The following is a 25,295-nucleotide window of genomic DNA, read 5'->3' as shown; positions in this document are numbered from 1 at the left end:
GCTCAGACATGGGGCAGTCTCATAGTGTCTGTCTCTAATGTCTCTTATGAGGATTCTTATTGTGGCAGCGAGCAAGTGCCTACAGAGACACCACTTGAAATGTCACCTCTGTCACTTTCTGACCCTAAGAAATCCCCCCAGTGCCAACTTTTTGTGTGGGTGACCATCTCCACTTGTTATTTCTTGTTTCCATCTGCTTATTTTGTTTTCTTGCCTGAAGTTAATGATTATGGAGGGACCTGGATGACTTTCTGAACAGCCTCATGTGGGCGGTATGCCCAGCCCCATCCTCTACAGGCACAGAGAAGAAGAGGCTCCACTTGGTGGTTGAGAGACTATTTATAAGCATGGCTACCCTGCACATCTCAGTTCCAAACCAAAGCTTCCATGGTTCCGCAGTGTTTGCTTCGCTGCAGACTGGTAACGTTTACATAGAAATGGGTCTCCTCGTCTGTCCTGTAATTTGGACTGTTTGCTTTTCCTTTTCGGACTTCTTTGATGCTGTTGAAGAAAGAAGTCCACAGGAATCTGGAGAGAGGAAGACAGTGGGCTGCTGGGGGGGGGGGTGGAGGCGGGAACCATGTGGTCCATTCCCCACCTCTTAGCCCCCACTACAGCTTCCTTAGCTGAACTAAGCTGCCTCCTGCTGTTTAACCTCCTAAAGCAAGGGCAAAAATACAGGTATGTATAGGGCTCAAGTTGAGACCATGAGTGAGTCCCACCCTCTGCAGGTCTTGCTTCTTTGTGAATGGTGATTGTGTTTCACCAGCAGGCCTGCAGACGCAGTGACTTTCACAGATCCACTAGGTTGCTGTCCACTCCACAATGAGGTAACGGAAAAACCTTTTTACCACCGTGTGACCCTGAGCAGACCCTTTATCTCTGGCAAAGTAAATTTGTCTTCTTTGTTCCCAAGGCATGAAAATAACCCACTCCCAGAAGTCCTTGATTGTAAATGCAAGGCCATTAGTTTATAAGATTCTCCAGAAACTTCCCAAGGCTTTAAAGTCTCTAACATTCCTTCAAACTCACCCGTGCCTTTTGCCACCACTTACTAACTACACTTTAAATTTAACTTAGGATCTTGGAGGCTTCACTCTGTCTCTTCCCCTGGAGGGTTGATTATAGAAATTCAAGTATACACTCTGGGCAGGTACCTGCAAATGTCTACAATAATGCATATAGAGAGACTCCTTACTTACAGCACTGTAGACTATGATGGAGAATAAGACACAAACACCCCTCAATTTAACAAAAACACTGGGAAGTCTACTTAATGGCATATCATAAAGATGTTCAAAATGATGAAGCCAATTTGGATGTATTAATAGGGGTAGACCAACAAGGTACATTGTGGAATAAAAGACACACACTGTAAGATGATACACACCACATATTTTCTTCTATGTAAGAAAATAAACTACACATATTTTAAGTGTCTACTCACACAAATGAATGTAAATACAAAGCAGAGGTTCTGAAGGGTGTTTGCCAAACTAGTTACCTCTAAGGAAGGGGTGGTCGAGGGGACTTTATGGGAGATATTTTAATAGTTCTGTGAAAGAATAATCTCCTATGAATCACATCCTTATTAACTTGAAAAAGACACAGTTCCTGCAGAGGGTGTAGAAAAAACATGCTGTTGTAAGTTTTCATGTGTTTTTTAAGTGGAATACATTATTTGAAGATGATTGCTTAAAAAGAAGCGATCAAAACTGGGCATGTCCCAGTAGTTAGAAGATGAAAACAGGAACATCAGGAGTTCAAGACCAGCTTAGGATACATGAAACTGTCTCAAAAACTAGTAAGTGACCTGATAAGGGTGGATACTTTAAATCCTAAGGCATTTGCATAAAAAATAGAAAAGAAGAGGCTTAATAAACTGGAGTGGAGATAAAATACCATCATAAAAAAATCTAATCCAGGGCTCAGGGTGTAGCTCAGTTGGCAGAGTGCTTGCCTAGCATGCACAAAGTTCTGAGTTCAAGTCCTAGCACCTCATAAACAGGGCATAGTGGCACAGGCTTGCAATGCTAGCACTTAGGAGGTAGCTTCAAGGTCATCCTCAGGTTTACATTGCAAATCAAAAACCAAACAAAGTCTAGAGAGCTGTATCATCAAGTAAAAGCCCAAGACTGGCTACCTGAGTTCAATCTCAAAGACCCTAGTGGTAGAAGCAGAGAGCCTATTCCTGCAGGACCATCCAAACCAAAATCTCTGTTTCAGAATTATCTGAAATACGTCCCTCCCAAAAAAAGAAAAGAAAAGAAAGAAAAAAATGCAGTGATGAGCAAAGTAAATATAACCACAGCATAACAGTGTAGTCTACACTCTTAACTGAAAGGCAGAGATTTTCATATATGCTGTTTAAAGAAACCCACCTTGGGCTGGGTGTGAAGGCATGAGCCTATAATCCCAACACTTGAGTGGCAGAGGCAGAGGGATAATTCGGAGTCTGAGGCAGCCTGATCTATAGAGCAATTTCCAGGCTAGTCAGGACCCACAGTGAGTCCCTGTCTGAATAAAAAGGAATAAAGGAAGGAAGGAAAAGGGGGAGGAGACAGGGGAGGAAAAAGAGAGGAAGAATGAAAAGACAAAGAAAAACACACCTTAGATATAAAGACACTTTTGAAGTGTAAGAGAGGAGTCATCACATCCACAGAGAGAGAAGTGACCCAGAAGTAGAGCCCTAAGCTTGAGGTTCATGACAAGCCTCATGATTTGGAAATGAGACTGTTCGTTAGTAAGATCATCCACCAAGATGTTAAGCCACATCTTATGTGATCAAGATTTTAGCCCAGGGATGGTGATACACACCTTTAATTCCAGTACTCAGAAGCAGAGACAGGTGGACCTCTGAGAATTTAGGCTAGCCTGGTCTACATGGACCAGGTCACCCAGGACTACATAGTGAGATTCTATCTCAAAAAAACAAACAATCACTTAAATATCAAAGAAAAGTGAACTTAACATTGTAGGCATTGAAAATGATGTTTAAAGAACATGTAAAATAATGTAGAAAGTGCTTAAGATAAGGTATTATGTTTTTATATCCATTAAAATATATGTGCATATCTCAATATATCATTACACATATGTCTTGAATATTAGATAGGAACAACAAAGTCTAAGGGAAAATATATGAAGATGTTAACAAGTATTTTACAGTGGGAAATCTACAGATCACCTCTACTATAAAGATATCTTCCTCGTGGTAGTTATTTGCAAATAGTCCTTGTAAAATTGCTATTTAATGCTCATCCAAGGGGAAGAAAACATTTAAAAACATAATCCTCTTCCACCTCCAATGAACACTATCATAATTAGAATTCCTAAGACAGAACCCAAAACACCAGAGGCCCTTGATAAGAGCTTGGCCAACACCTGAGTTTCTTTGGAAGTAGCTTCTAGGTCCTGTAGCTCCATCCTGTCTGTTGGAGACCTTGCCTTGAGCCTGGGGATCCACAACTTTCCAAACAGCACCACCTTCTGGGTATAATGTGCCCAAACACATAAGCCAATGAGGAACATGTCACATTCAACCAAAACCAGCTCCTTCACAGAAGTCCTAAAGTGAAAACTCCACTCTACAAACAACAACACTGTCATTCTTTGGTGACAGCAGGGAGGACTCAGACAGACTAGGAAAGGGTGCTGGCCAATGTTATAGAAGGCAGGCACAGTAGCTGAGGATCTCAGGGGAAACCTCATCTTTTCCCAGACTTTCCAAGTAGAAATTCAAAGACTACAGTCATGCTTTCTTTTGCATCTCTGCCTGCACAGACCCAGTTGCCAAAGTTGCACTCACAGCTAACCTGGCTGCAGGCTTCAGCTGGGAGTAGAGCAGGAACAAGAGTCCAGAGCACCTGAGACACACCCTTTGCCATTTGCCCACATCTTCATGACACCTGTCGTTCACCCAGGGCCTTCTTCCCCATTCAGTCCCTTATGAGTCTCTCCCTTGGCAACAAGTCCAGGCTGCACGGCAGCCCTCAGATTGCAAGGGGAGAGAAACAGAAAGGAGTGAACTTCTTGCAGACAAGGTCCCAAACCATCACAGCTTCTCTTTGGCTAGAGCCTCAGACAGGAGACTGGATTATGAGAGAAGAATTGATCTAAACTTGGGAAATGAAACCCCGCAATGCCACAGACCATGCTGGGCAATAAGAACACAGAGCCAGCTGCAAAGGCAGCATAAAAAAACGATACTTTTCCAAGAAAAGCCCTGCAGCTGCCTCATGCTGAATTCAGTGTAGGGGATTGCTATCTGGGTCCTGAGAAATCAGTGTTGTGGAATTGTGGCTGAGCAGGAACATAAAGCTAGAGTTTCCTTGTGTGTGTGTATGTCCCTTGTGTAGAGGTGTGCATGTGTGTATGCACACACTTGTGGAAGCCAGTGGACAGCCTTTGGTGTTGTTCTTCAGGAGCTAGCCACCTTGTTTAAGATAGGGTATCTTACTGGCCTGGAGGCCAGCTGGCCAGCAAGCGCCAGGGATCCACTCCTCTCTGCCTCCTTAGTGATGGATGGTTTTACAAGCACACCACCACATGGACATTTTTCTCATGAATTCTGAGGTGATCTTCATGTTTGCAAGGCAAGTGCTTTATCAACTGAACCATCTCTTGGGCTCAGGGGTGTAGGGTGGGGGTTTTTGGTTGTTTGTTTTTGGGTTTTTTTTTTTTTTTTTTTTTTTTTTTGGTGTTTTGTTTTGTTTTTGAGACAGGGATTCTCTGTGTGGCCCTTGGTGTCCTGGAACTCAATTTGTAAACCAGGCTGGCCTTGAACTCAGAGATCCTCCCACCTCTGTGATTAAAGGTATGTGCTACTGGCTAGGAATGAAAGCAGGGTGTTTTGTTTTGTTTTCATTGCAGCAGTGAAGTACAAGTTTTCTTTCTTTCTGACAAAATAAAATGTAAGATGAAGCAAAATCCATCATATTGAAGCTGGACACAGCAACCCAATAGGAGGTTTGTAGCAATCAAATAGTTGTACATGTCTCCCCATTCCTGACCACTCTTGTAACTTCTTCCGCCATGGAGCTTCATGTCTTAATCTATTATCACTTCTTTCTGATTCAGAGAATTCCCTATAGCCATCCTTTAAGGTTGACCTTTTTAGACATATGGTTCACAACTGACAAGGCTTTTTCTCTTTTCTTTTTTTTTTTTTTCCTTTTCATTCTTGAAAGTTATTTGGCTGGGTGTGGTGGCAAGCATCTTTTAATTCCAGCACTCAGGAGGCAGAGGCAGGCAGATGTCTGAGTTTGAGGCCAGCCTGGGCTACAAAATGAGTTTCAGGACAGCCAGGGCTACACAAAGAAGCCCTGATTCATAAAACCAAAAGACAAAAAGGAAAGAAAAAATGAAATTATATGTCACATCTTTCTGGTTTACATGTTTCCACTGAGAAGTCTGCTGTCCTTAAGTCAGTGTTCCTCTATGAGCAAGGCATTAATCTCTGTAGCTGCTTTCAAAACATCTTTGTCTAGTTTGATTGTGATGTTTTGGCACAATTCGCTGTTTAGTTAATAGTTTGGTTTGCCTTTGTTTTTGTTGTTATTGTGTTTTTGTTTTATAGGGCATCACTCTGTAGCCCAGGTTGGCCTGGTACTCACCACATGGTCTAGGCCGGCCTTGAATTTGGAACAATCCTTGATCCTCCTGGTTCAGCCTCCCCGGTACTGAGAGTACAGGGATGATCCACCAGGCCTGGCCACGATTCATTTTTGAATCTTTTTATCTTTTGTCAGATTTGGGGAATTTCAGTCATTATTTCTTTGATCGTACAATTGGTCACACCCTTTCTTTTTCATTGGACTTCTGATGATAGGAATGTTAGATTCTTGGTACTATCATAAAGGACTCTACTTATTTTCTTTTACTTTTTTTACGTTTATTTCCATATTGATTGTGGGGTGCATGTTTGTGCATGTACAATGTGTACAAACACATGGCAAAGTGGATGGGCTAGGTGAGGTCCAAGGACAATTGGCAGGAGTTGTTTCTCTCCTCCCACATTATAGGTTCTGAGGATTGAGCTTGAGTCAGCGGGCTTGACATCACATACCTTTGACCTGATGAACCTTCTCCCCACCCTGCCCCCATTCATTTAGAAAAGCAATTTTCTCTATAGTCCATTCTATCAGTGAAATTTCATTGATCTGTCCTCAAGTTCACTGATTTTGTCTTCTACCAAGGTTCTGAGCACAACCAGTGAATCTTTTTTTTTTTTTTTTTGAGACAGGGTTTCCCTGTGGCTTTGAAGGCTGTCCTGGAACTAGCTCTTGTAGATCAGGCTAGTCTCGAACTCCGACTCCTCTGCCTCCCGAGTGCTGGGATTAAAGGCGTGTGCCACCACTACCAGGCCAACCAGTGAGTCTTTAAAGTTTGGACATTAATGTTTTTCTGTCCTATAATTTATACGTTTTTATAATTTCTAATTTATGTTTGCATATTCATGTGCATTTACACTTGTGTGGAATTGCTAATATGTACCTGTACCTTCCTTTCTGGAAAGAAACGTTGCAACGACAGTTCTAAGACAGCCAGCCCGACGTTCATCTTGCTTCCTAGGAAGTGTATCTCACTTCTCGTGACTGCACTGAGTCACACACTCAGATTAAGGAAAGGGCAGTAACCTCTAAACTCAACTTGTCGCCACCCGCTAATGCATTCGAACAAGAACTTCAGACCAGACATGACCGTCATAGGTTAAACTTTTATGTGAAATTCTGTAAAGGTATAAGAGTGGCCCCGAGGGGCCTCTGCTCTCCAGCTCTGCTTGTGGGGCCCGCCCCTTAGCACTTGCTATAGATGGCTGCACAGCCCCGCTCCTCAAACTCTTCCTTGCTGACCCAAAGCTGCTGGAAGGCTTGCAATGAGGCCAGGATGGAGCCGCCGGTCCACACTGATGTCTTCCTTTCAGAAGCAGCGGCCACCGTGGGGCTGTCCCCGGGGCAGAGGAGACTCAGCTCCCTCTGGAAACGCTCTGGGAAGCCATCCAACATGGTGCAGCCACCGCACAGCAGCACGTTAGCAGCCATCTCTTCCTTGAAGCCAGTGCCCTGGCAGCGGTTCAGGCAGTCAGCAGTGAGCTCTGGGAGGCCCGGCTGGGTGCAGCCCACGAGGGAGGGCTTGAAGAGCATCTCGGAGCAGCGGAAACGCTCCTGGCCGATGGTGATGACCTTGCCGTCTGGGAGCTCGTAATCTACGCGCAGCTCCTCAAGGCCCAGGTTCATCTCCTCCTCTGGCAGCAGCGCGGCGTAGCAGCACTTCTTCTTGATGTGTTCGATGATGTGCAGGTGGTCATCCGTGAACTTGTGACCTGACTCATTGAGCAGCTGCATGAGGTAATTGGTGAGGTCGCAGCCGGCATAGTCGGCACGGCAGGGCAGGCCCGGCAGCAGGTCCCCCTCGGAGATGGGCACCACATGCGACACGCCATGCCCGCTCTCCACCACCAACCCAGAGGTCTTGCCATAGGAGTAGATGGACAGTAGCGCCTGGGAGGTCACATGCATGGCTGGGATGTTGAAGGTCTCGAACATGAGCTCCGCATACTTTTCCCGGTTGCTGCTGGGGCTGAGCGGAGGGTCGGACACCAGCACAGCATGCTCTTCAGGGAGGATCTTCATGGCGGTGTGGAAGATGTACTCCCAGATGTTCTGGATACAATCCCAGTCCACGACAACCCCGTGCTTCAGTGGGTTAACCAGCTTCAGAGATGCCTCCATGTTGAGCAGCTCATGGCCCACGTATGTCTCCTTGAAGGTGTCTCCAGCGTCCGCTGCCAACTCGGCGTTGCGCTTGCCCACAGTGGAGGAGATGAAGTAGGTGGGCCTCTGCTCTCCCGCGTAGCCGCACTTGCAGTACTGGGAGCCCAGGTCAATGACCAGAGCCTTGATCTTGCGTATTTTCTTGGGCTTCGTCTTCAGTTGTGTGGAACCTGTGTCCCGGATGCCAACCTCAGAGGCTGGCAGTGTTCCTGCCTCTCCAGGATCTCCCTGGGCTGTGCCCATGGGCTTAGGGCTAGGGCTGTTCTTTGTCGCCATCTACCTCCCTTCTTCACCTTCTCACATCCACACCCTAGAGCTCCTGGGGGAGAAATGAGAGCCCACCTCCAGCAGTGCCTTGGCAACCACTTAGGGTTGTGACGTCACCAGGAACGGTCCATGTAGATGAGGGGAGCTTGGTCTTTTCACCCTCTAAGAACCTTCCTAATTGGTTTGCTCCAGGACAGAGATAAGGACCAGCAGCTCTAGAAACCCACCCCACACTGGACCTCGGTGCTCTCTGCTCCCTTTCACATGTCCATGTCTGGCCATTCAGGGATGATTCATTCATCCTTTCATCCTCTGCTCCTTGGCATTGATAATTTGGGTCCATATAGAAAGCCGGGCACAGGACCCGATGCTTCCTATGTTAATTTACAGAACCTCTCAGAGCTGCAGAGAGGTTCCAAATTCAAGAGTGAGAGGTTTTAAGAGTGAGAGTTCACTCAACACCAATTAATCAGGTCTCCTATAGACCCTGAAGGCAGCTTCCATTTTAGTCACAAAGCTCAAGAGCCTGGCCCGGCCCTCTCTTTCATTCCACAAGGACAGAGAATTTGCTAATAAAGCTAGCAGCATTTCACCCTTTTCATCTCACACGTAAGGCCAAGAGGATCTGCTACCACCTCCATGAAGGAATGACCCCATCACCAGAGTGACTCACATCTAGACAGAGCTGAGGGTAAGGTCTAAGATGAGGCATACATAGGCTAGATGCTGGGTTCTGCACTTAGTGTAGAGAGAGGTTCCGAATTCAAGAGCAAACAGTTTTTTAAGAGTGATAGTACTTCTGCCAAAGTTCACCTAATGCCAAGTAAAGAGGTCCCAAAGACCTCAGCACTAAGTGTGGTGGGTCTGGATCACTAGTCTAGCTGAAGAGACAGATGGCCAAGCAGCCTCAGACATGCATGTTAGGTGTCAACATGTGTACGCAGCACATGTTGGGGGAGGAAGGCTGTCTTCTACTGGATATCCGTGGGAAAGCTGTCTACCTGGGCCTTCATGTTCACACTGGTGGGACTCAGTAGGGCCATATTTCAATGCATACTCTATCACCCTAATGAAGGAGTGGAAGTCTATGTTCAAAGCCAATTCTTATCTACTCATCCCCTTAGTCCTCAAAATGAGGCAGAAGGGCTTGCCAGTCACCACAGCAGTGGTAAACCCTGGTAAACACTAACTCAAGATGGTGTCAATTTGTTCAAATTTCTCTGGTGCTTTCTAGCCCAGCTCACCTAGGACAAAGTCCTTGGGACGGCCCATGAATGATCTGATGGGACTTGTTTGTCCTCCACTACCAGCCTTGCTTTTCCCACCCACCCCATCTACATTTCCAGGCCCTTTCCCCTGGTCACATTGGTCTTCTTGCAGCTTTCAGTTGAGGTCAGCAAAATTCTATGAGGGGACAGTCACATTTATTTCCATTCAGCTTTGGGGGCAATCTTTGTGACACTGATTCAACTGTTTTTTTGTTTTGGTTTGTTTTGGTTTTGGGTTTTTTATGGCAACAGGCAGTCCATTAGTGAATGAGTATTGGCTGCTCCAGTAAACCTATATACCACCACAGGCCACCAGTTGAACCTGGATGCTTCCTGATGACCCCTGCACTAACTCCCCAGCCATGCGACTTAGTCCTCTACACTTATTGCATCCCTAAGACTCATGTCACTTGGTCACCTCCTTCAGCTCTTTACACAACTACTGTCAAGCTCAGGGAGCCTTGCCAGAGCCACGTCACCATGGCCATTCTCTCTCTCTCCTCTGATGTTTCTCTAAAAGCTTTTCTAAATTTATTTTTTGTTCAACAAACATTTTGTGTCTCCTGCTCCCGCCCCCGCCCCCAGCACACACCAACTAGAATGTAGACCAGATAAGGACAGGACTCTCTCTGTTGCTGCTTCACTGTGGTATTGCTAGCTGCCTCAAATGTCACAAGCACTCACAAATATTAACTGAATGAATAAGTCAAGATTTAATACAAAATTGGGGGAGGGGTCAAAGACAGTATCCCTAATGTACCCTAAACAAGGTCTCCAGTATCTAGACAGTCTCTGATCACTGGATTATGTCACAATCAGTGATGTCACTGTGGAACAGATTCTTAAGCTATCCTCTGATTTAGGCCTTTCAGGCCTTGTAGCCAGCAGGATCAGGAGCTTTCTGGGAGAAGTATGTCTCTGGACAGTGTGTGGGCTCCACAGACAGCAGACATAGGGGATGGGCCTGCCAAGAGAGCTGGAGACCAGGCCTCCATGCAGACACAGGTCCTCCAGACTGCCTCCCTAAAGGATGGCCCAGCAAGGAGGGCAGTATGGGTCCGTCGGGACAGTCCTGAGACAGAAGACCCTGCTAAGTCAACTGTGTCCAAGGACAGGCCCAAGTTAGAAGTGACCAAAGCAGTGGTTGTGGACCTTGGCACTGGCTTCTGTAAATGTGGCTTTGCTGGCCTGCCAAAGCCCACTCATAAGATCTCAACAACAGTGGGCAAGCCCTACATGGAGACAGCCAAGACTGGGGATAATCGAAAAGAGACCTTTGTGGGGCATGAGCTCCTTAACCCAGAAATACATCTTAAGCTGATTAATCCCCTGCGTCATGGCATCATTGTGGACTGGGACACAGTACAGGACATCTGGGAATACCTCTTCCGACAAGAGATGAAGATCGCCCCAGAGGAGCATGCAGTCTTGGTTTCGGACCCACCGCTGAGCCCCCACACCAACAGAGAGAAGTATGCTGAGATGCTGTTTGAGACCTTCAACACACCTGCAATGCACATTGCTTACCAGTCCCGCCTGTCCATGTACTCCTATGGACGCACCTCCGGCCTGGTGGTGGAGGTTGGCCATGGCGTGTCCTATGTAGTGCCCATCTATGAGGGTTATCCTTTGCCCAGCATCACAGGGAGGTTAGACTATGCAGGATCTGACCTGACGGCCTACCTGATGAATTTGATGAACAACTCTGGAAAATACTTCACTGAGGACCAGATTGGTACTGTGGAGGACATCAAGACAAAATGCTGCTTCGTGGCCCTGGACCCCATTGAAGAGAAAAAAATTCCTCCCAGTGAACATGAGATCCATTACACTCTGCCTGATGGCAAAGAGATCCGTCTGGGCCAGGAGAGGTTCCTCTGCTCAGAGATGTTCTTCAAGCCGTCCCTGATCAAGTCCATGCAGCTGGGCCTCCATACCCAGACAGTGTCCTGCCTTAACAAGTGTGACATCGCACTCAAACGAGACCTCATGGGGAACATCCTGCTCTGTGGGGGCAGCACTATGCTCAGGGGGTTCCCTAACCGTCTGCAGAAGGAACTGAGCAGCATGTGTCCCAATGACACCCCACAGGTAAATGTTCTGCCTGAGAGAGACACTGCAGTATGGACTGGTGGCTCTATCCTGGCCTCACTTCACGGGTTCCAACCGCTGTGGGTTCACCGCTTTGAGTATGAGGAACACGGGCCTTTCTTTCTCTACAGAAGGTGTTTCTGAACTGATGCAGCAGCATGGCCACTGTGGTGACAGTGTGTCAGCTTTACTGCATGAGGGAACACCTTCTACACATGGTGCTGAGCTGGCATGTTCATTCTTGTAGCATTAAAGACCCCTCGTGTGCCCTTCCCTTCGAAGTGTGTCTATTTCCTGACATAGTAAGAGTCACACGGATGTGTTATCGCCTTAAATGATACAAAAGCCTTGGGAGGGGGGTGTTTCTTGATTGCTCAGTTGCAAGAAACTTGCTCAAAAATTACTCTGGCTCTTGTGTGCTTTCCATTGTAGGAACTACTTTGTTGTTAAAACATGTTTAAGGAAAAAACGTGATAAAAACAGGTTAAGAGTAAATGCTAAAGGATACAAGGGGATCCCTATCCACAATCCCCCACAGAAGAATGCTGAATAAGTTCAGTCTCCCACAAAACAGCACTGGGGTATTTCACATCTGACAGCAAACCCAGAAGGCTTTGAATATGCTGGTGAAGGTAATCTACACTGTTTTAACTGTACCTCCTTTTTTACTCCCCTTTAACATCTCAAAACTGGTTCATAGTAAGCTACCAGGGTGGCCGACCGCTGAAGACTTACCACATTATGAGTGTAACATGTCCCCAGACCTGAGCACAACTGATGGATGCCATGATGAAAATACCATTCAGGTCTTAAAACCCAGCACACCTGCCAAAACCCAAACAAAGACCTAATAGATTGAAGTCCATTCTTCTGGGAACATCCCTAAGTATACTGACCTTGCTGAAAAAGTAAAGTGGGCGCAGGGCACAGGAAAGGGCTTATGCACAGAGAATACAAAGGGCTCAGGACTCAGGCACACCATTCAGTGTTGCCAAACTGCAGCAAGGGAGCCGCTTGAGCGATGGTTCTCAACCTGTGGGTTGTGACTCCTTTGGGGGTAATATATCAGATATTCTGCATATCAGACATTTGATTCACAACAGTAACAAAATTACAGTTATGCAATAGCAACAAAAATAATTTTATGATGGGGGAATCATCACACTATGAGGAACTGTTTTAAGGGTCACAGGTGGACAGTGGAGAACCACTGCTCTACCTTGAACATTTTAGTTAGCTATCTGTGGAGATTTCCATCCTAATCCCAGGTACAACAGCTGAAGACTCCCATGGCCTTATGCAGTATGGACTAGCAAAACAGGAGTAGTGGTTTCAATGAGAATGGCTCCCCCAGGCTAGTATGTTGAATGCTTAGTTCCAGGGAGTGGAACTGTTTGAGAATTAGGAACGTGGCCTTGTGGAAGGAGGTGTGTCACTTAGAGTGAGATTTGAGGTTTCAAAAGCCTATGCCAGCCCAGTGAAGTCAAGCTCTTAGCTGCTTTTGCAGCGCCATGCCTGCCTGCCTACAGCCATGCTCCCCAACATAACGGTGATGGACGATCCTCTGAATGTAAGCAAGCTCCCAACTAAATGCTTCCTTCTATCAGAGCTGGCCTAGGCATGGTGTCCTTTCACTGCAATACAATAGTAACTAAGACAGAAAAAAAAAAAAAAAATGTGACTTTGCTTTTCAACTTGCAGTCACCTTGAATTTCTAAGAACTTCTGAGTTTTTGTTTTCTGTTTCCCTAAATACCCTTTGACTGGGTAAATAGTGCATGCTAGTCCCAGAATTCAGGGCAGAGAGGTTGGAGGCCTGCAAAAAGTTCAAAACCAGCTTGACTGCATAATGAGTTTCACATGTTCTTCAGGTATAATGGCAACAAGTTTTTCAAAAGTGTGTGTGTGTGTGTGTGTGTGTGTGTGTGTGTGTGTGTGTGTATAAACAGACAAAAGTTACTTGAAATGTGTAGAAGTGCCAAGTTATACAAGCTACACTCATAAAGACCTAATGAAAGCATTGGGGCCAGGAGTGCAGTTCACTTGGCTTGTATGTACAGGGCCCTGAGAAGACAAATGCCCAGCACCACAAAATAAAAATGAAAATTCCTCAATACCTTCAGATTTTAGGATGTGTGAATGTGAAGTCTAATGATCAAGGATGGCTCTCTGCAAGTTACCTGTTGATGCCCGGAGCACTGAACAAAAGCTACATGATTCAACACAGGCCAGACAACAAACCTTACTCAACACAAGCCAGAGATATCAAGATTTTTTTAACTTACTGTGGTATGAATTTGCTCTGAGATAGAGCATAAATATGGGAGGAACTATGTATTTTCTAAAGCTCAACAGCTTTCCCCAAAGTTAGCTCTCATTTCCCTTGTCGCACACCCTACAAGTCCCTCCTTATCTCAGCCTTCAATACAGAAAGCCTGCAATGCCTACTTAATCTCAAAATGAGCAAAACTTAATCCTGCAGATAAGAGTGACCATAATTGGTACAAATTAATTCCTGTTGGTGTACTATTGTTTTGTTTGTTTGAAACAGTTACTCTCTACATAACTGTGTCTATCTGTCCTGGAACTCATTATGTAGATCAGGCTGGCCTTGAACTTAAAAGATGCCAGTGCCCTGGCTTCCTGAGTGTGAGATTAAAGGCATGCACTACCACACTTGGCTGTTATAACATTAAAGAAACTAAGCATCTGTGAATATGTACACCATTGTCAGCCGACATATTTACCTCCACTTCAAGTCTATTAGCATGGATTCTTCACCATTATCCAAAACAAGAACATTCCAGTACAATAAATGTCACACTGATTCCCTACCAAAGAATCATTACAAAGTACCTTTGAAACTGAATCTAATGGGGTGAGTCAAAAAGTAGATCTCTCCAAAGCACTGTACATTGTCTTCTCTTTTTCTATTGAGTGAGACATTTAAAAATATACAGAAAAATTGAATTAAATAGCAAATACTTAGGTATAGTTTGGGTAGAACTATATACTGGGGGACCAAAAGCAGCATTTTGTTAGTTTACACATAGTAATGAAAGCCTGGTTCTGGTATGAAAAGCATAGGAGAAATTTTTCTTTTTTGGGTGGGTAGGCAAGAGGGAGTGGGGCAGGGAAGGTAAGACAGGGTTTCTCTGTGAAACAGTCCTGGCTATCCCGGAATTTGCTTTATAGACCAGGCTGGCCTCGAACTCACAGAGATCTACCTGCTTCTGCCCCCCAAGTGCTGGGATTAAAGGTCACTACTACCCGGCTTACATAGGAGATATTTTTAACTGTACTCAAGGCTTAGCTTGTTGGGGAGGAATATTATTTTCCTAGGTATTAATGCCCACAAAAAAATTCCCTATGTTCCCGTAACTAGCATTCCATTATCTGCTCATGCAAGCAACCCTGAGTAAACTTAAAAAAACATGAAAATAAGAGATGGGCTTCTTGGGAAGAAAAAGGATCTCAGCAGAAGAGAAAGAGGATGAGAACATGAACTAAAATTCATTATGTGCATGTATGAAGCTATCAGAGAATTTTTTAAAAGTCTCTTATTAAAATAAATTGGCCTTGGCTGGGCGTTGGTGGCACACGCCTTTAGTCCCAGCACTCGGGAGGCAGAGGCAGGCGGATCTCTGTGAGTTCGAGGCCAGCCTGGTCTCCAGAGTGAGTGCCAAGATAGGCTCCAAAGCCACACAGAGAAACCCTGTCTCAAAAAACCAAAATAATAATAATAATAATAATAATTAATAATAATATATAAATTGACCTATTTCTAGACTTCACAAAAAGAAAATAATCTCATTCTTCTAAAAATCTTTGAAAACAGAATGAAACAGGTCAGTTAAACACCATACAGAAAGTAATGGAGTCCACCTGGACACTGACAAAAATGATTGAATAGCGGAGGCAGTGTCTCAAGAACATAGAGTAACCTCCAACCTTGCTACCATACCATGCCTGCTGTCTGCCCCTTACTGAAGTGCAGGGCACGTGTCAACAATTCCAACCCATCCCACCCTAGCAGAACATCCACCAGCACTAAAACAGCCCCTCTAACAGTGCAGTTAAAAGAGTGTCTCAGTTAAGGTTCTACTGCTGTGAAGAGACACTAGGAGCACAGCTACTCTCATAAAGGAAAGCATTTAACTGGGACTGGCTTGCAGTTCAAAGGTTTAGCTCATTGTCATCATGGTGGAGATGTGCAGGCAGACATGGTACTAGAGAGGTAGCTGAGAGTTCTACATCCAGATAAGCAGACAGAGACACTAGGTCTGACTTAAGCAACCTGTCCCCAGTGACATACTTCCTCTGACGAGGCCATACCTCCTAATAGTGCCTCTCCCTAAGAGCCTATGGGGTCCAATTTCATTCAAACTACCAAAAGGAGGCTTAGCCCAATTAAAGCTGGTAGTACATAACCTGGTTGAATGACACATTTAATCAAAACAATTTTTTTTTTAAGGATTTACTTTGTATGTATGAGTGTCTTGCCTGCATGTATGTATATGTACTATGTGCTTGCCTGGTGCCCACTGAGGTCAGAAGAGGGCATTAGATCCCCTGGAACTAGAGTAAACAGATGGTTATAAGCCGCCATGTGGGTGCCGGGAATCAAACCCAGGTCCTCTGCAAGAGCAATAATTGCTCTTAACTGCTGAGTCAACTCTCCAGTCTCCAAACACATTTAACTTTTTATTCAGCTTTGAGTCGGGTGAAAAGATGCCAGCTATGCATTCACATCTGACTAAAGGCTGGCAGCACTAATAGTCTGTTTTCATACAATACACTATGTCAGCAATGCAAAACAACTTAGAAATGTGATTCCACTTGACTTTTTTGGGGGGAGGTAGAATGAAACATCATTTCCTATTAAAAAAACAGGAACTGAAGATCAAATCAATGATGAGAGATGTCCTTGCAACAGCAACTAGGCCTGGATCTGGGAATGAGAATCGAGTTCATGATTTTTTGCTCTAGTAACCATTTTCTCAAATAACACTAAATACAAGAACAACAAGTTGGGTTGCTCTGAGATAAAGTCTTGCTGTAGCCCACGCTGGTTTCGAACTTGCATCAATCCTTTCTGCCTCAGCTTCCTGGGCTGCTGGGATTATAGGCATGCTTCACCATGCCCAGCTAAAAACAGCAATTTAAAAAACACTGTAATATGCTGGCTAAAACGAAGTCTGATAGTACTTAAGATGTACACTCAACATAAATACCAGACTGCCTAGTACTAGCTAAGGTCGGGAGCACACAGCAGCTGTAGGCAGTGCAGAGGTGGACTATTCCATATTCCAGTTCTCAACAGCCAGGCCTTTGAGGAGCAGGAGCTAGAAGCATGATGAGGAGTGAGTGGACAAATGGTCCTCCCAGTGGTGTCTTCCTAACAAATCATTCATTCCAGCAGGCTCAGCTTCCACGGGATTCTCTGATCAATCTTTGGTGGTATATAAATCCCAGCATCTGAAAGCAAGAATGGAAGGGAAGTGATAAGGTGTCTGCTACCCTCATAACACTGTAGGGTCAGAACAAGCGTAGCCTGGAGGCCTTGCCCAGAGAAGAGGAGGGGCATCAGGCTTCAGGCATCTTTATTAGGTGACTCAGAGCAAAGGAAGAATCAGTATTTGAATAGGGAGGGGTAGATTCTTTGTTTTTTATTTTTTAGATATGTTTTATGTATGTGAATGTTTTTTATACATCACATGCACACAGTGCCCTTGGGGGCCAGAAATGGCACTGAATCCCAGGGAACTGTTTTGAATGGTTGTAAGCCACTTTGGTGAACCAACCCTGGTCCTCTGCAAGAACAAGTGCTCTTAATCACCAAGCCATCCTACAGAGTACATTTTTTAAAAATTGCCAAATTGTACATCTAAGATCTACATTTTACTATGTGTGAACATTTTCTCAATTTTAAGAATAAAATAAAAATGGCAGTATGTAACAACAAGTCAAGCAAATGACGGAAAGTGTAACAGAATTCTATGAACAGGACAGCCAGCAAAACTCTAACATTTTAAAAAGTAAAGCAGGAAATAGTGTCAGGTGGGGATTCTGTCTTTATAACCTAAAACTTAGGCATTTCTTCCTTTAGACTTTAGAAGTCTCTTATCTGACTAGGAATCATATATAGGAAGCATAGACACGAAAAAAGTATATATAAAGAGCCAGGTGGTGGTGATGCATGCCTTTAATTCCAGCACTTGGGAAGTGGAGGCAGGTGAATCTCTGTGAGTTTGAGGCCAGCGTGTTCTGCAGAGCTAGTTCTAGGACAGCCAAGGTTACACAAAGAAACTTTGTCTAGAAAAACCAATAATTGAATACCACCCAACCTTGGCACCACAGGACACTGACCTTATAAACTCATATGAGAAACCCTCACATGTTAGAGAAAAGCAGAAGTGTTCTCTGATGCTGGTAAGTCATTAGAAAACTCAGGGTAAGGGGTGACTGGAGTGGCCCTGAAGGTCATCTCCAGGCCAGCAGCAAGAATGGGGGTAGGGACTAGACAACAGAATAGAACAGCAAAATGGCCTTAGGTCTAAGATGAAGTCTTTGCTTCACAGGATAAGTGTTAATGTGAAACTGTTGGCAAAGGTGGCCTGCCAAATCAAATCCCAGGCAGAAGGGAACAAACACCACAGTTGTTGAGCAGATGAGAGATGAGCTAGACAACATAAGGCGTTGGAGAACAGGCAAGGCCTATTCCAAATGCCACCAAAATGCTGTTACACACAGCTTTTACATGAAAAAGCATTGCCTGTCACACTAGGAAGAGCAAGTAACAGCAGTTTTAAAAGGCAGGTAGCTTAGAACTTACCATCGGCTTTCCAGAGCCCAGGGAGGCTGGTATGGTGGAGCATCCACCTGAAGTGTAAATACTTAGGTGCTGAATACATGCCAGTGAATTTAAAGATGATGCCTTGATGGTTTCAAACTTTTAGGAATATGTCTTGTAACTGAAAACCATCTCTCACAACAATAAAAAAAATGTTTTAGGTTGAATTAAGCAGGACATGTAAAGAAATAATATTTAGGCCAAGCATTCGTGGCACATGCCTTTAATCCCAGGCAGAGGCAGGTGGATCTCTATGAGTTCGAGACCAGCTTGGTCTACAAGAGCTAGTTCCAGGACAGCCTCCAAAGCCACAGAGAAATCCTGTCTCGAAACTCCCCCCCCCCCATACACAAAAATAAAAAAGAAAGAAAAAAAAGAAAGAATATTTAGAAATATTTAGATGTACCTTCAAATTCTAACTTCAGTTTCACCTCCTAAAAATGTTCTGAAGATGGGAAGGGTAATTTGCAAGAGTCAAAAATCCAACTGGGAAGTCTCCGTGTATATGGAGACTTTTAGGTGTGGACTTTTAGGGCTCATGCTGAAATTGTGATGTGCATATATGCATGGATACAAGGGCATGTAACTGTCACTGCATTTTTTTTTTAAAGCAAAGTTGGAGTTGGTTAAGAAAAGGTTTTAATTCAGATTGAAACATAGGCAATATGAGAGGGGGAGAGATGATAGAGACAGAAGGTAATGCATACCCTAGACTGGGCATAGGCTTCTCAAGAGTTATTTTAAAAATAAATAAAAAAAAATATCATATGCTGGGAGTGGTGGTCCACATCTTTAATTCCAGAACTCAGAAGACAGGTGGATCTCTTTGAGTTCAAGGCCAGCCTGGTCTACAGAGTTAGTGCCAGGCTAGCCAGAAACACATAGTGAGAACCTGTCTCCAAAAATACAAACCAACATAAGTCATGTTCTATCCTTCCCTCCAAGCCACCACCACTACAAGTATTAAAGCCATTTAAAATATGGCCTCAAAATTAAGAGGGATTCCTTACACAGCTGACCTCTCCAACACCACTACCCAGCCCTGTGCAACATGGAGACACTGTGGAGAGAAGAGTCACTGACCGAGAACAGGGGCAGGAGGCTGCTGCTTCGGCTGTGGCTGCTGGTAAGAGGCAGTGATGCTATTCACAGTGGAACTCGGACCTAGGACCTAAGCAGAAACAGGTTACATCAGCAGAGATAATCCGTCAGACAGTGGCAAACCTACACTAGCCACAAGTGAGCCTGCTGTCTTTCTCAGTATGATGCTGACAGGACAGCTGTCCTTTCCTGTGTGACTGCAACATGCCAGCTTCAGACCTCTCAGGCTCACCTCAGACCTCTAAGTCTCCCGACTACCAGAAGCAGGTAGCAGAGGAGAAGGGGGCATTGCAACATTACCTGTCTGGCCTTTTCCAAATGAGCAGACCATAACCAATGGGGAGGGAAAAATCCAAGTCTATGGAACACACAAAAGATCCATTCTACTCAAAGAATTGGAGGAAATAGTAATTTTTATATTAAAAGAAATACATATGTCATAATATGGGTACAACACCAACTCTACATAGATTTCACTGGGGTCCATGCCTGCAGTGAGCTGCTGGCAGATACCAGCCCTCTGGTTTGCTCTCATTTATCTTTGCATGTGTCACTGCCAGAACACTGTTAGCAGTAATACCATGAGCTCAAAAACACTAACAAGTGACTCATGGTACCCTGAACATGGCCCATTTCCATACTGCCAAACAAAACAAATCTACATATTTCCCTACAAGATTCACACAGTTGGTACCCTAGAAGCTAATGCGATCTAAACACAAGTGGAGAGGCATTCTAAATTGTAGACTTCAAAGTACTGCAGTTTTTGAAGACAACTGTATTTCTAGGCAACATGCATTATATTATAGTAAATTCAGACATTTGTGGCATCCAGATTTTTAGCTGCTTTTCTTGCTGTGGTCTGTAAAGTACTCTTTACAAATATCTACCCTCCTATTGAACCTTCCAAACATTCTGATAAAACACCCAGGGAAGTATCCCCAGTATCCTAGGAAACTGAGACCTAGAATCCAGCACATTTCTAGCCAGTGAAATGGTTGCAACCTCCTGTGACTAAGCACCATATCCAACCTTCTATCCATAGCCAGTGAATCCAGAGAAACACATTACTCTTCACCTGCTGATGCCCTGTTATGCTCCACCAATAATGGGGACTTGAGGGAGAGTGTAAAGCTGGAAGGAAAAACACTGTGTTTGCTTTTAAGGGCCATTCATTACAGTTTCTATTTATTTTTATATACTTAAAGCTAACCTCATCAGGACCACCACCCTCAACTCTCAGGTCTCACTAACCAGCACTTCTCCAGAGGTTGCAGACTGTGTGCCTCTGACCTGTCACCATCCCCAAACTTTTTCCTTTCCTCCCTCCACAGTGGCAGGAGCTACTTCTCTAGTCACTCTGTTTCTCCCTCAACCTCCTGCGTTCGTTCCTCTTTTGCCTTTTCAGCCCCTCAATGCTTACTTAAACAACCAGGTATGAAACTCTCCGTGGGAAAATAACAGGCGTGGATTTTGTTTTCCTTACTGAACTGACACACCAGTCTTTCTAATCCCTATGAAAACTCTCTACAGTAGACTTGAGGGCCCTAAAAACCACATGGATGGTAATACACGAGAATGCTTCATGGGACACAGAGCTCACCTACTCCCTTCCATGACTTCAGATCTGGGAAGGGAGATGTCAGCTCTAACCCTAGCTTCCCCTCCTTACTCCCTACTGCACTGTCACTGAAGATTTTCAAATCATCCCTATGACAGCTGCTCTATCTGAAAAGAAAACATAATAACCTACTTCACCTTAGCATGAAACATGGAGACTAAGTAAGCACAAAGCTTACTTAAGTAATTTAATTCTGACACTTGAAGAGAAAGTTTCCTTGACTCTTGACTCTTGGCAGTTACAGTGAGAAGGGACACTGCACGTGGTGTCTGAGATTAACTTACAGACGGCACTGAACTCTGCAGGCAGGCAAGAGACCAGATTTCTGGAACTGCCCTCTCCATCAGCTTCAGAGTACTCTCAAAGGCCTTCTGTAACTCCTTCCCTTGCTCTTCAAACTTGAAGAGAAAGAGCACCTTCAAGATAGCCTGTACTTCATCTAGAAAGAAGAAATATGAAAGTGATAAGTTGTATCCCCAGCTCCATTGCTAGAATCATACAGTAACTTCTTTCCCAAGGTGACAGTGTGCAATACTACCCTAGAGATGCATTATTCTCCCACTTTCTTCTTCCCAAATGCTGGAAAGAGAAACTCTGTGAATGAGCAGAAAGCTGTGCTGTGCAGTCCCTGTTCCTGGCCTAAGACTACTACCTCACAGGGAGCTTCTCCTGTAGGGGCTGGGAAGGGCTGACTCAAGAGTGTGTGTGGATAGGAGTTTCCCACTGACTGCTTTCTTCTTCCCTCTAACTCACTGGTTCTCAACCTTCCTAATGCTACAAACCTTTTAATATAGTTCCTCATGTTACAGCGACCCCCAACCATAAAATTATTTTTATTGCTACTTCATAACTGCAATTTTACTACTTGTTATGTAGAGTAACTATCAGATATGCAAGATATTTGATATGCAACCCCTGTGAAAGGGTTGTTTGAAACCCCCTCACACACACAGGTTATAGAACTGCTGCTCTAACTGGAAAACAGCATCATTGTTGGTTTTTTTGTATGTGTGTTGTTTGTTTTTAAACATTTTATTTTGTCTCAGTGGAGACCAGAGGGCAGCTTTCAGGGAGGTGGTCCTTTCCTTCTATGACGTGGATCACAGGGATGGACATCAGACTGTCAGGCTTGGTAGAAGGTATTTTTACCCTCTGAGCCATCTCTATAGCCCCATACTGCATCTTAACTATGTATTAAGTGTGCCTGTCTGTGGTACCACTTGCTCCTTTCTGTGGTTAAGAATCATGGTGAGCACTGAGACCATACCTTTCAACTTGTCAATGCTTTGTATTATTTCACTTAGCGCCTCCAAAAGGGCCAGGTGCTCCAGAGGACTCCCTTCTTTGAGGCTGTGCTTCTTGCGCTCTGCCTTGCGTCGGTTTTTAGATGACCTCCTGTCAGAAATGATATTGAAAAGGAGACTCCTCCTGTGCCTGTTGGCCATCAGAGGGTCTAAGAAACCAGATACAGACAGTGTTCCTGTCTAGGGAGACATTAGTGAAGCTATGTTAAAGCCACATATAACTAATGGGGTCTAGGAAGAGGCAAAGAAGGAAAGCTAAAGAGTTCTGTTTCTTCCTTCAGTTTGGATTAAAATGCATAGTAAGATCAGGAGTGATGGCACATGCCTTTACTTCTAGCACTCAGGAGTCAAGGCAGGAGGATCTCTGTGAGTTAGAGGCCAGTCTGGTCTATACAGCAAGCACCAGGTCTGCAGGGCTACATATAGTGCCTTAAAAAAACAAAGAGCAAAAGCCGAGCAGTGGTGGCGCATGCCTTTAATCCCAGCACTGGGGAGGCACAGGCAGTTCGAGACCAGCCTGGTCTATAAGAGCTAGTTCCAGGACAGCCTCCAAAGCCACAGAGAAACCCCGCCTCAAAACCCCCCACCAAAAAAAAAAAAAAAAAAGAGCAAGGTAAAGGAGGTTCATCTGTTAGCACACTGGAACAATGAAGAGGAGAAAATAAAACAAAACATGAATCCTATAATAAGAAGGGAACTTCAGAAGCAGCCTCATCTCATGGGGCTGGTGAGGTGGATAAGAGGTTTAGAGCACTGGCTGCTTTTCTAGAGGTCCTGAATTCAATTCCAAGCAATCATATGTCGGCTCACAATAATCTATAATGAGACCTTGTGTCCTCTTTTGGCCTGCAGGCATTCATGCAGAAGGAACACTGTACACATAATAAATAAATAAATCTTAAAAAAAAAAAAAAAAAAAAGAAGCAGCAGCAGCCTCACCTCAAGGATGTCCTGGAAGTCCTTGAATATCATACACTGGCCCTGATGGACATTCTCCCACTCCCCCTGCACTGTCTGTCCTTGCAGACCAATCTATTATTCTGTTTCTGCATAGTCAACATAATGACGAGATCTCATACATACGCAGATATCCTGGAGTTACTGTGGGAGTATCTGCCACTCATCTCACTGCCACTCTCGGAGAAGAGGTCTGACCCTGGACGATGGGCCACCTCCTTATCTAGAAAAGAGGAACCAAATGCAAACATAAATGACTATACAATCAGCACATGGATATGAAGTTGATTTCAAAATGAATAAGGTAACATTAAACACAGTAATTATACTTACTATAAACCTGCAATTTTCCACATCTATTCTTTTCCTTTCTGGGTGGTGGTGGGGTAGGTGAAGAGGAACTAGGAAACTCATTTTGTGAAACACTGAAGACATTACTGCTCTGGTTGGATGGGGAAAGGTGGGACTACTTCGTAGAGATTTTTTGATTTCTGCCTGGTCCTAAGCAATTCTCCAACATAGAACTTCTCCAATATGGAGTTTCAGGTAGCTACAACACTACAATAAAACAACAGAAGTAGTCCGTCCCTGCTCAGCAACTCATGTGGAGGTTTAAACCTCAAAGGGCCAGTGAGGAAAGCAAGAGGTCAACGATGCTCTCACAGTGCTTCTGTGAGTCCTGCTTCTGTGGGGCTGTGCTGTGAGACTGGTGTCAACCCCTCATTTTCTTACACTGGTTTTCTGTCACAATACCTTCCGCAAATGTCAAGCACATGTTGGCACCACAATGTTGGTGCCATACTCTTGTACCTCCAAAGCCAGGTGCCCAAACAATCCCTTTCTCTTTGTAAATTGCCTGCCTCAGAAAACTGACCACAGACAAGGTGCATAGACAAGGTACATGGATGCCCACCTGCCACACACCACCACAAGTATCAATGGGCTTCTCAGAGGCACTCACCCACGTGCACCTGTGGAGCTTGCTTCTTGCGCTCTTGAACCACCATCAAACGGTTTTTATGGCGAATGAATGTGGATGTCTGTGAGTCCAGAAAGGCCATGTAATTTTTTTGGGCTGAGGATGCAGAATGAAAAAGTACCTTAAGGATGATTTTTAAGCAAAGAGATAAAACTTAAGTGAAGGGGGTGTGATAAAGAAGTCTTAAAATTCAACAGCAACAAAAGATGTATATAGGTCTACCAACCAAAATTGTTTTATCCATTAATGAGTTGGAGATACCAGTTCTCAGAATTCATCAATACTTTTGGGAGCACAAAGGTCTTTGTACCTAAAGACCTCGAGGGAAACCAGGAATATTAAGTACTCAGGATTGTCTTTACAATAGAAAAGATATAAAACCTCTTCTTCCATCCAGAAAGCTGGGAACTGGAGGTGATTAATGGCCTGGTGATGTGTGTTATCTGTTGGGTCAAGCTGTATCAAACTTCCACAACCAGAAGTGGCTAGTAATCTAAATGACCTTACATTATCTGTATAGCCAGAGGCTTTCCCAAGCTCCCACAACCAGGACTAGAGATAGCCCAAATGACCAAGATCAGGTCAGAGCCTTTCCAGGTGGCCTATCTTCAGAACCCATCTTCTTAGAAGAAATGACATATACCCAGAGTAGAATTTTGATGTAATTATGCTTGCTTGGTCATTGGGAATTGTATACCAGGAAACTTATCCCTAAATTACACTGTGTTTACATATACTGGCAATAAACTGCCTGGCATCCGACTCTGGAATCATTCTGAACTGAGTTTTCATTCTTACCTCTTCGAGGATCACTGTCTGCCTTAACACCTGCAGAGCTCACCTAACAATACCATCCCAGAATATTCTCAACCACTAAACTTACAAAATCAGTGAAGACTTGATACTTAACCGGAAAAGAAAACAGCAAACAAAGGAACTATGCAGGGAGTTGCTAACAAAGGCAGGATGGAAGGAACCTAAATGCTTCTTCTGAAAAACCCATGGAAATGACTGTGGGCATGGAATAAAGGTTTTTAATGATCTCTGAAATTACTGTCCAGTGGAAAAACAGTACTAGCA

At 44.3% G+C, this 25,295-nt stretch overlaps 3 protein-coding genes across 5 annotated transcripts in view; 1 reads left to right on the top strand and 2 right to left on the bottom strand.

Annotated features, from left to right (window-relative positions):
- Positions 1–6,797: 6,797 nt before the first annotated feature.
- Positions 6,798–8,051, bottom strand: Actl7b (actin like 7B). Its single transcript, XM_027403061.2, has one exon. The coding sequence runs from the start codon at positions 8,049–8,051 to the stop codon at positions 6,798–6,800; it is 1,254 nt and encodes a 417-aa protein (XP_027258862.1).
- Positions 8,052–10,222: 2,171 nt separating this feature from the next.
- On the top strand, positions 10,223–11,545 carry Actl7a (actin like 7A). The gene has a single exon (XM_027403060.2). It carries the CDS (start codon positions 10,223–10,225, stop codon positions 11,543–11,545), a length of 1,323 nt encoding a protein of 440 aa, XP_027258861.1.
- A 4,545-nt stretch (positions 11,546–16,090) lies between these two features.
- The window catches only part of Elp1 (elongator complex protein 1), a 58,812-nt gene continuing 49,607 nt past the window's right edge, over positions 16,091–25,295 (bottom strand). For all 3 annotated transcript variants that reach the window (XM_027403056.2, XM_027403054.2, XM_027403055.2), the window contains exons 32-37: positions 24,198–24,311; positions 23,363–23,459; positions 22,243–22,370; positions 21,260–21,414; positions 19,337–19,424; positions 16,091–16,878 (exon numbers count right to left, since the gene is read on the bottom strand). In XM_027403056.2, the coding sequence (XP_027258857.1) occupies positions 16,811–16,878; positions 19,337–19,424; positions 21,260–21,414; positions 22,243–22,370; positions 23,363–23,459; positions 24,198–24,311 (650 nt within the window). In that variant the 3' untranslated portion in view covers positions 16,091–16,810. The remainder of the gene's footprint in view (positions 16,879–19,336; positions 19,425–21,259; positions 21,415–22,242; positions 22,371–23,362; positions 23,460–24,197; positions 24,312–25,295) is intronic.

This window comes from Cricetulus griseus, chromosome 2 (genome assembly GCF_003668045.3).
Source record: "Cricetulus griseus strain 17A/GY chromosome 2, alternate assembly CriGri-PICRH-1.0, whole genome shotgun sequence".
Classification (NCBI taxonomy): domain Eukaryota; kingdom Metazoa; phylum Chordata; class Mammalia; order Rodentia; family Cricetidae; genus Cricetulus; species Cricetulus griseus.
The sequence above is the reverse complement of the archived record's forward strand: the minus strand, read 5'-3'. Positions and strand labels throughout refer to the sequence as shown.

Bases quoted from the DNA above. Each gene is read 5' to 3' on its own strand.
- Actl7b (XM_027403061.2), bottom strand. From the start codon at position 8,051: ATGGCGACAAAGAACAGCCCTAGCCCTAAGCCCATGGGCACAGCCCAG.
- Actl7a (XM_027403060.2), top strand. From the start codon at position 10,223: ATGTCTCTGGACAGTGTGTGGGCTCCACAGACAGCAGACATAGGGGAT.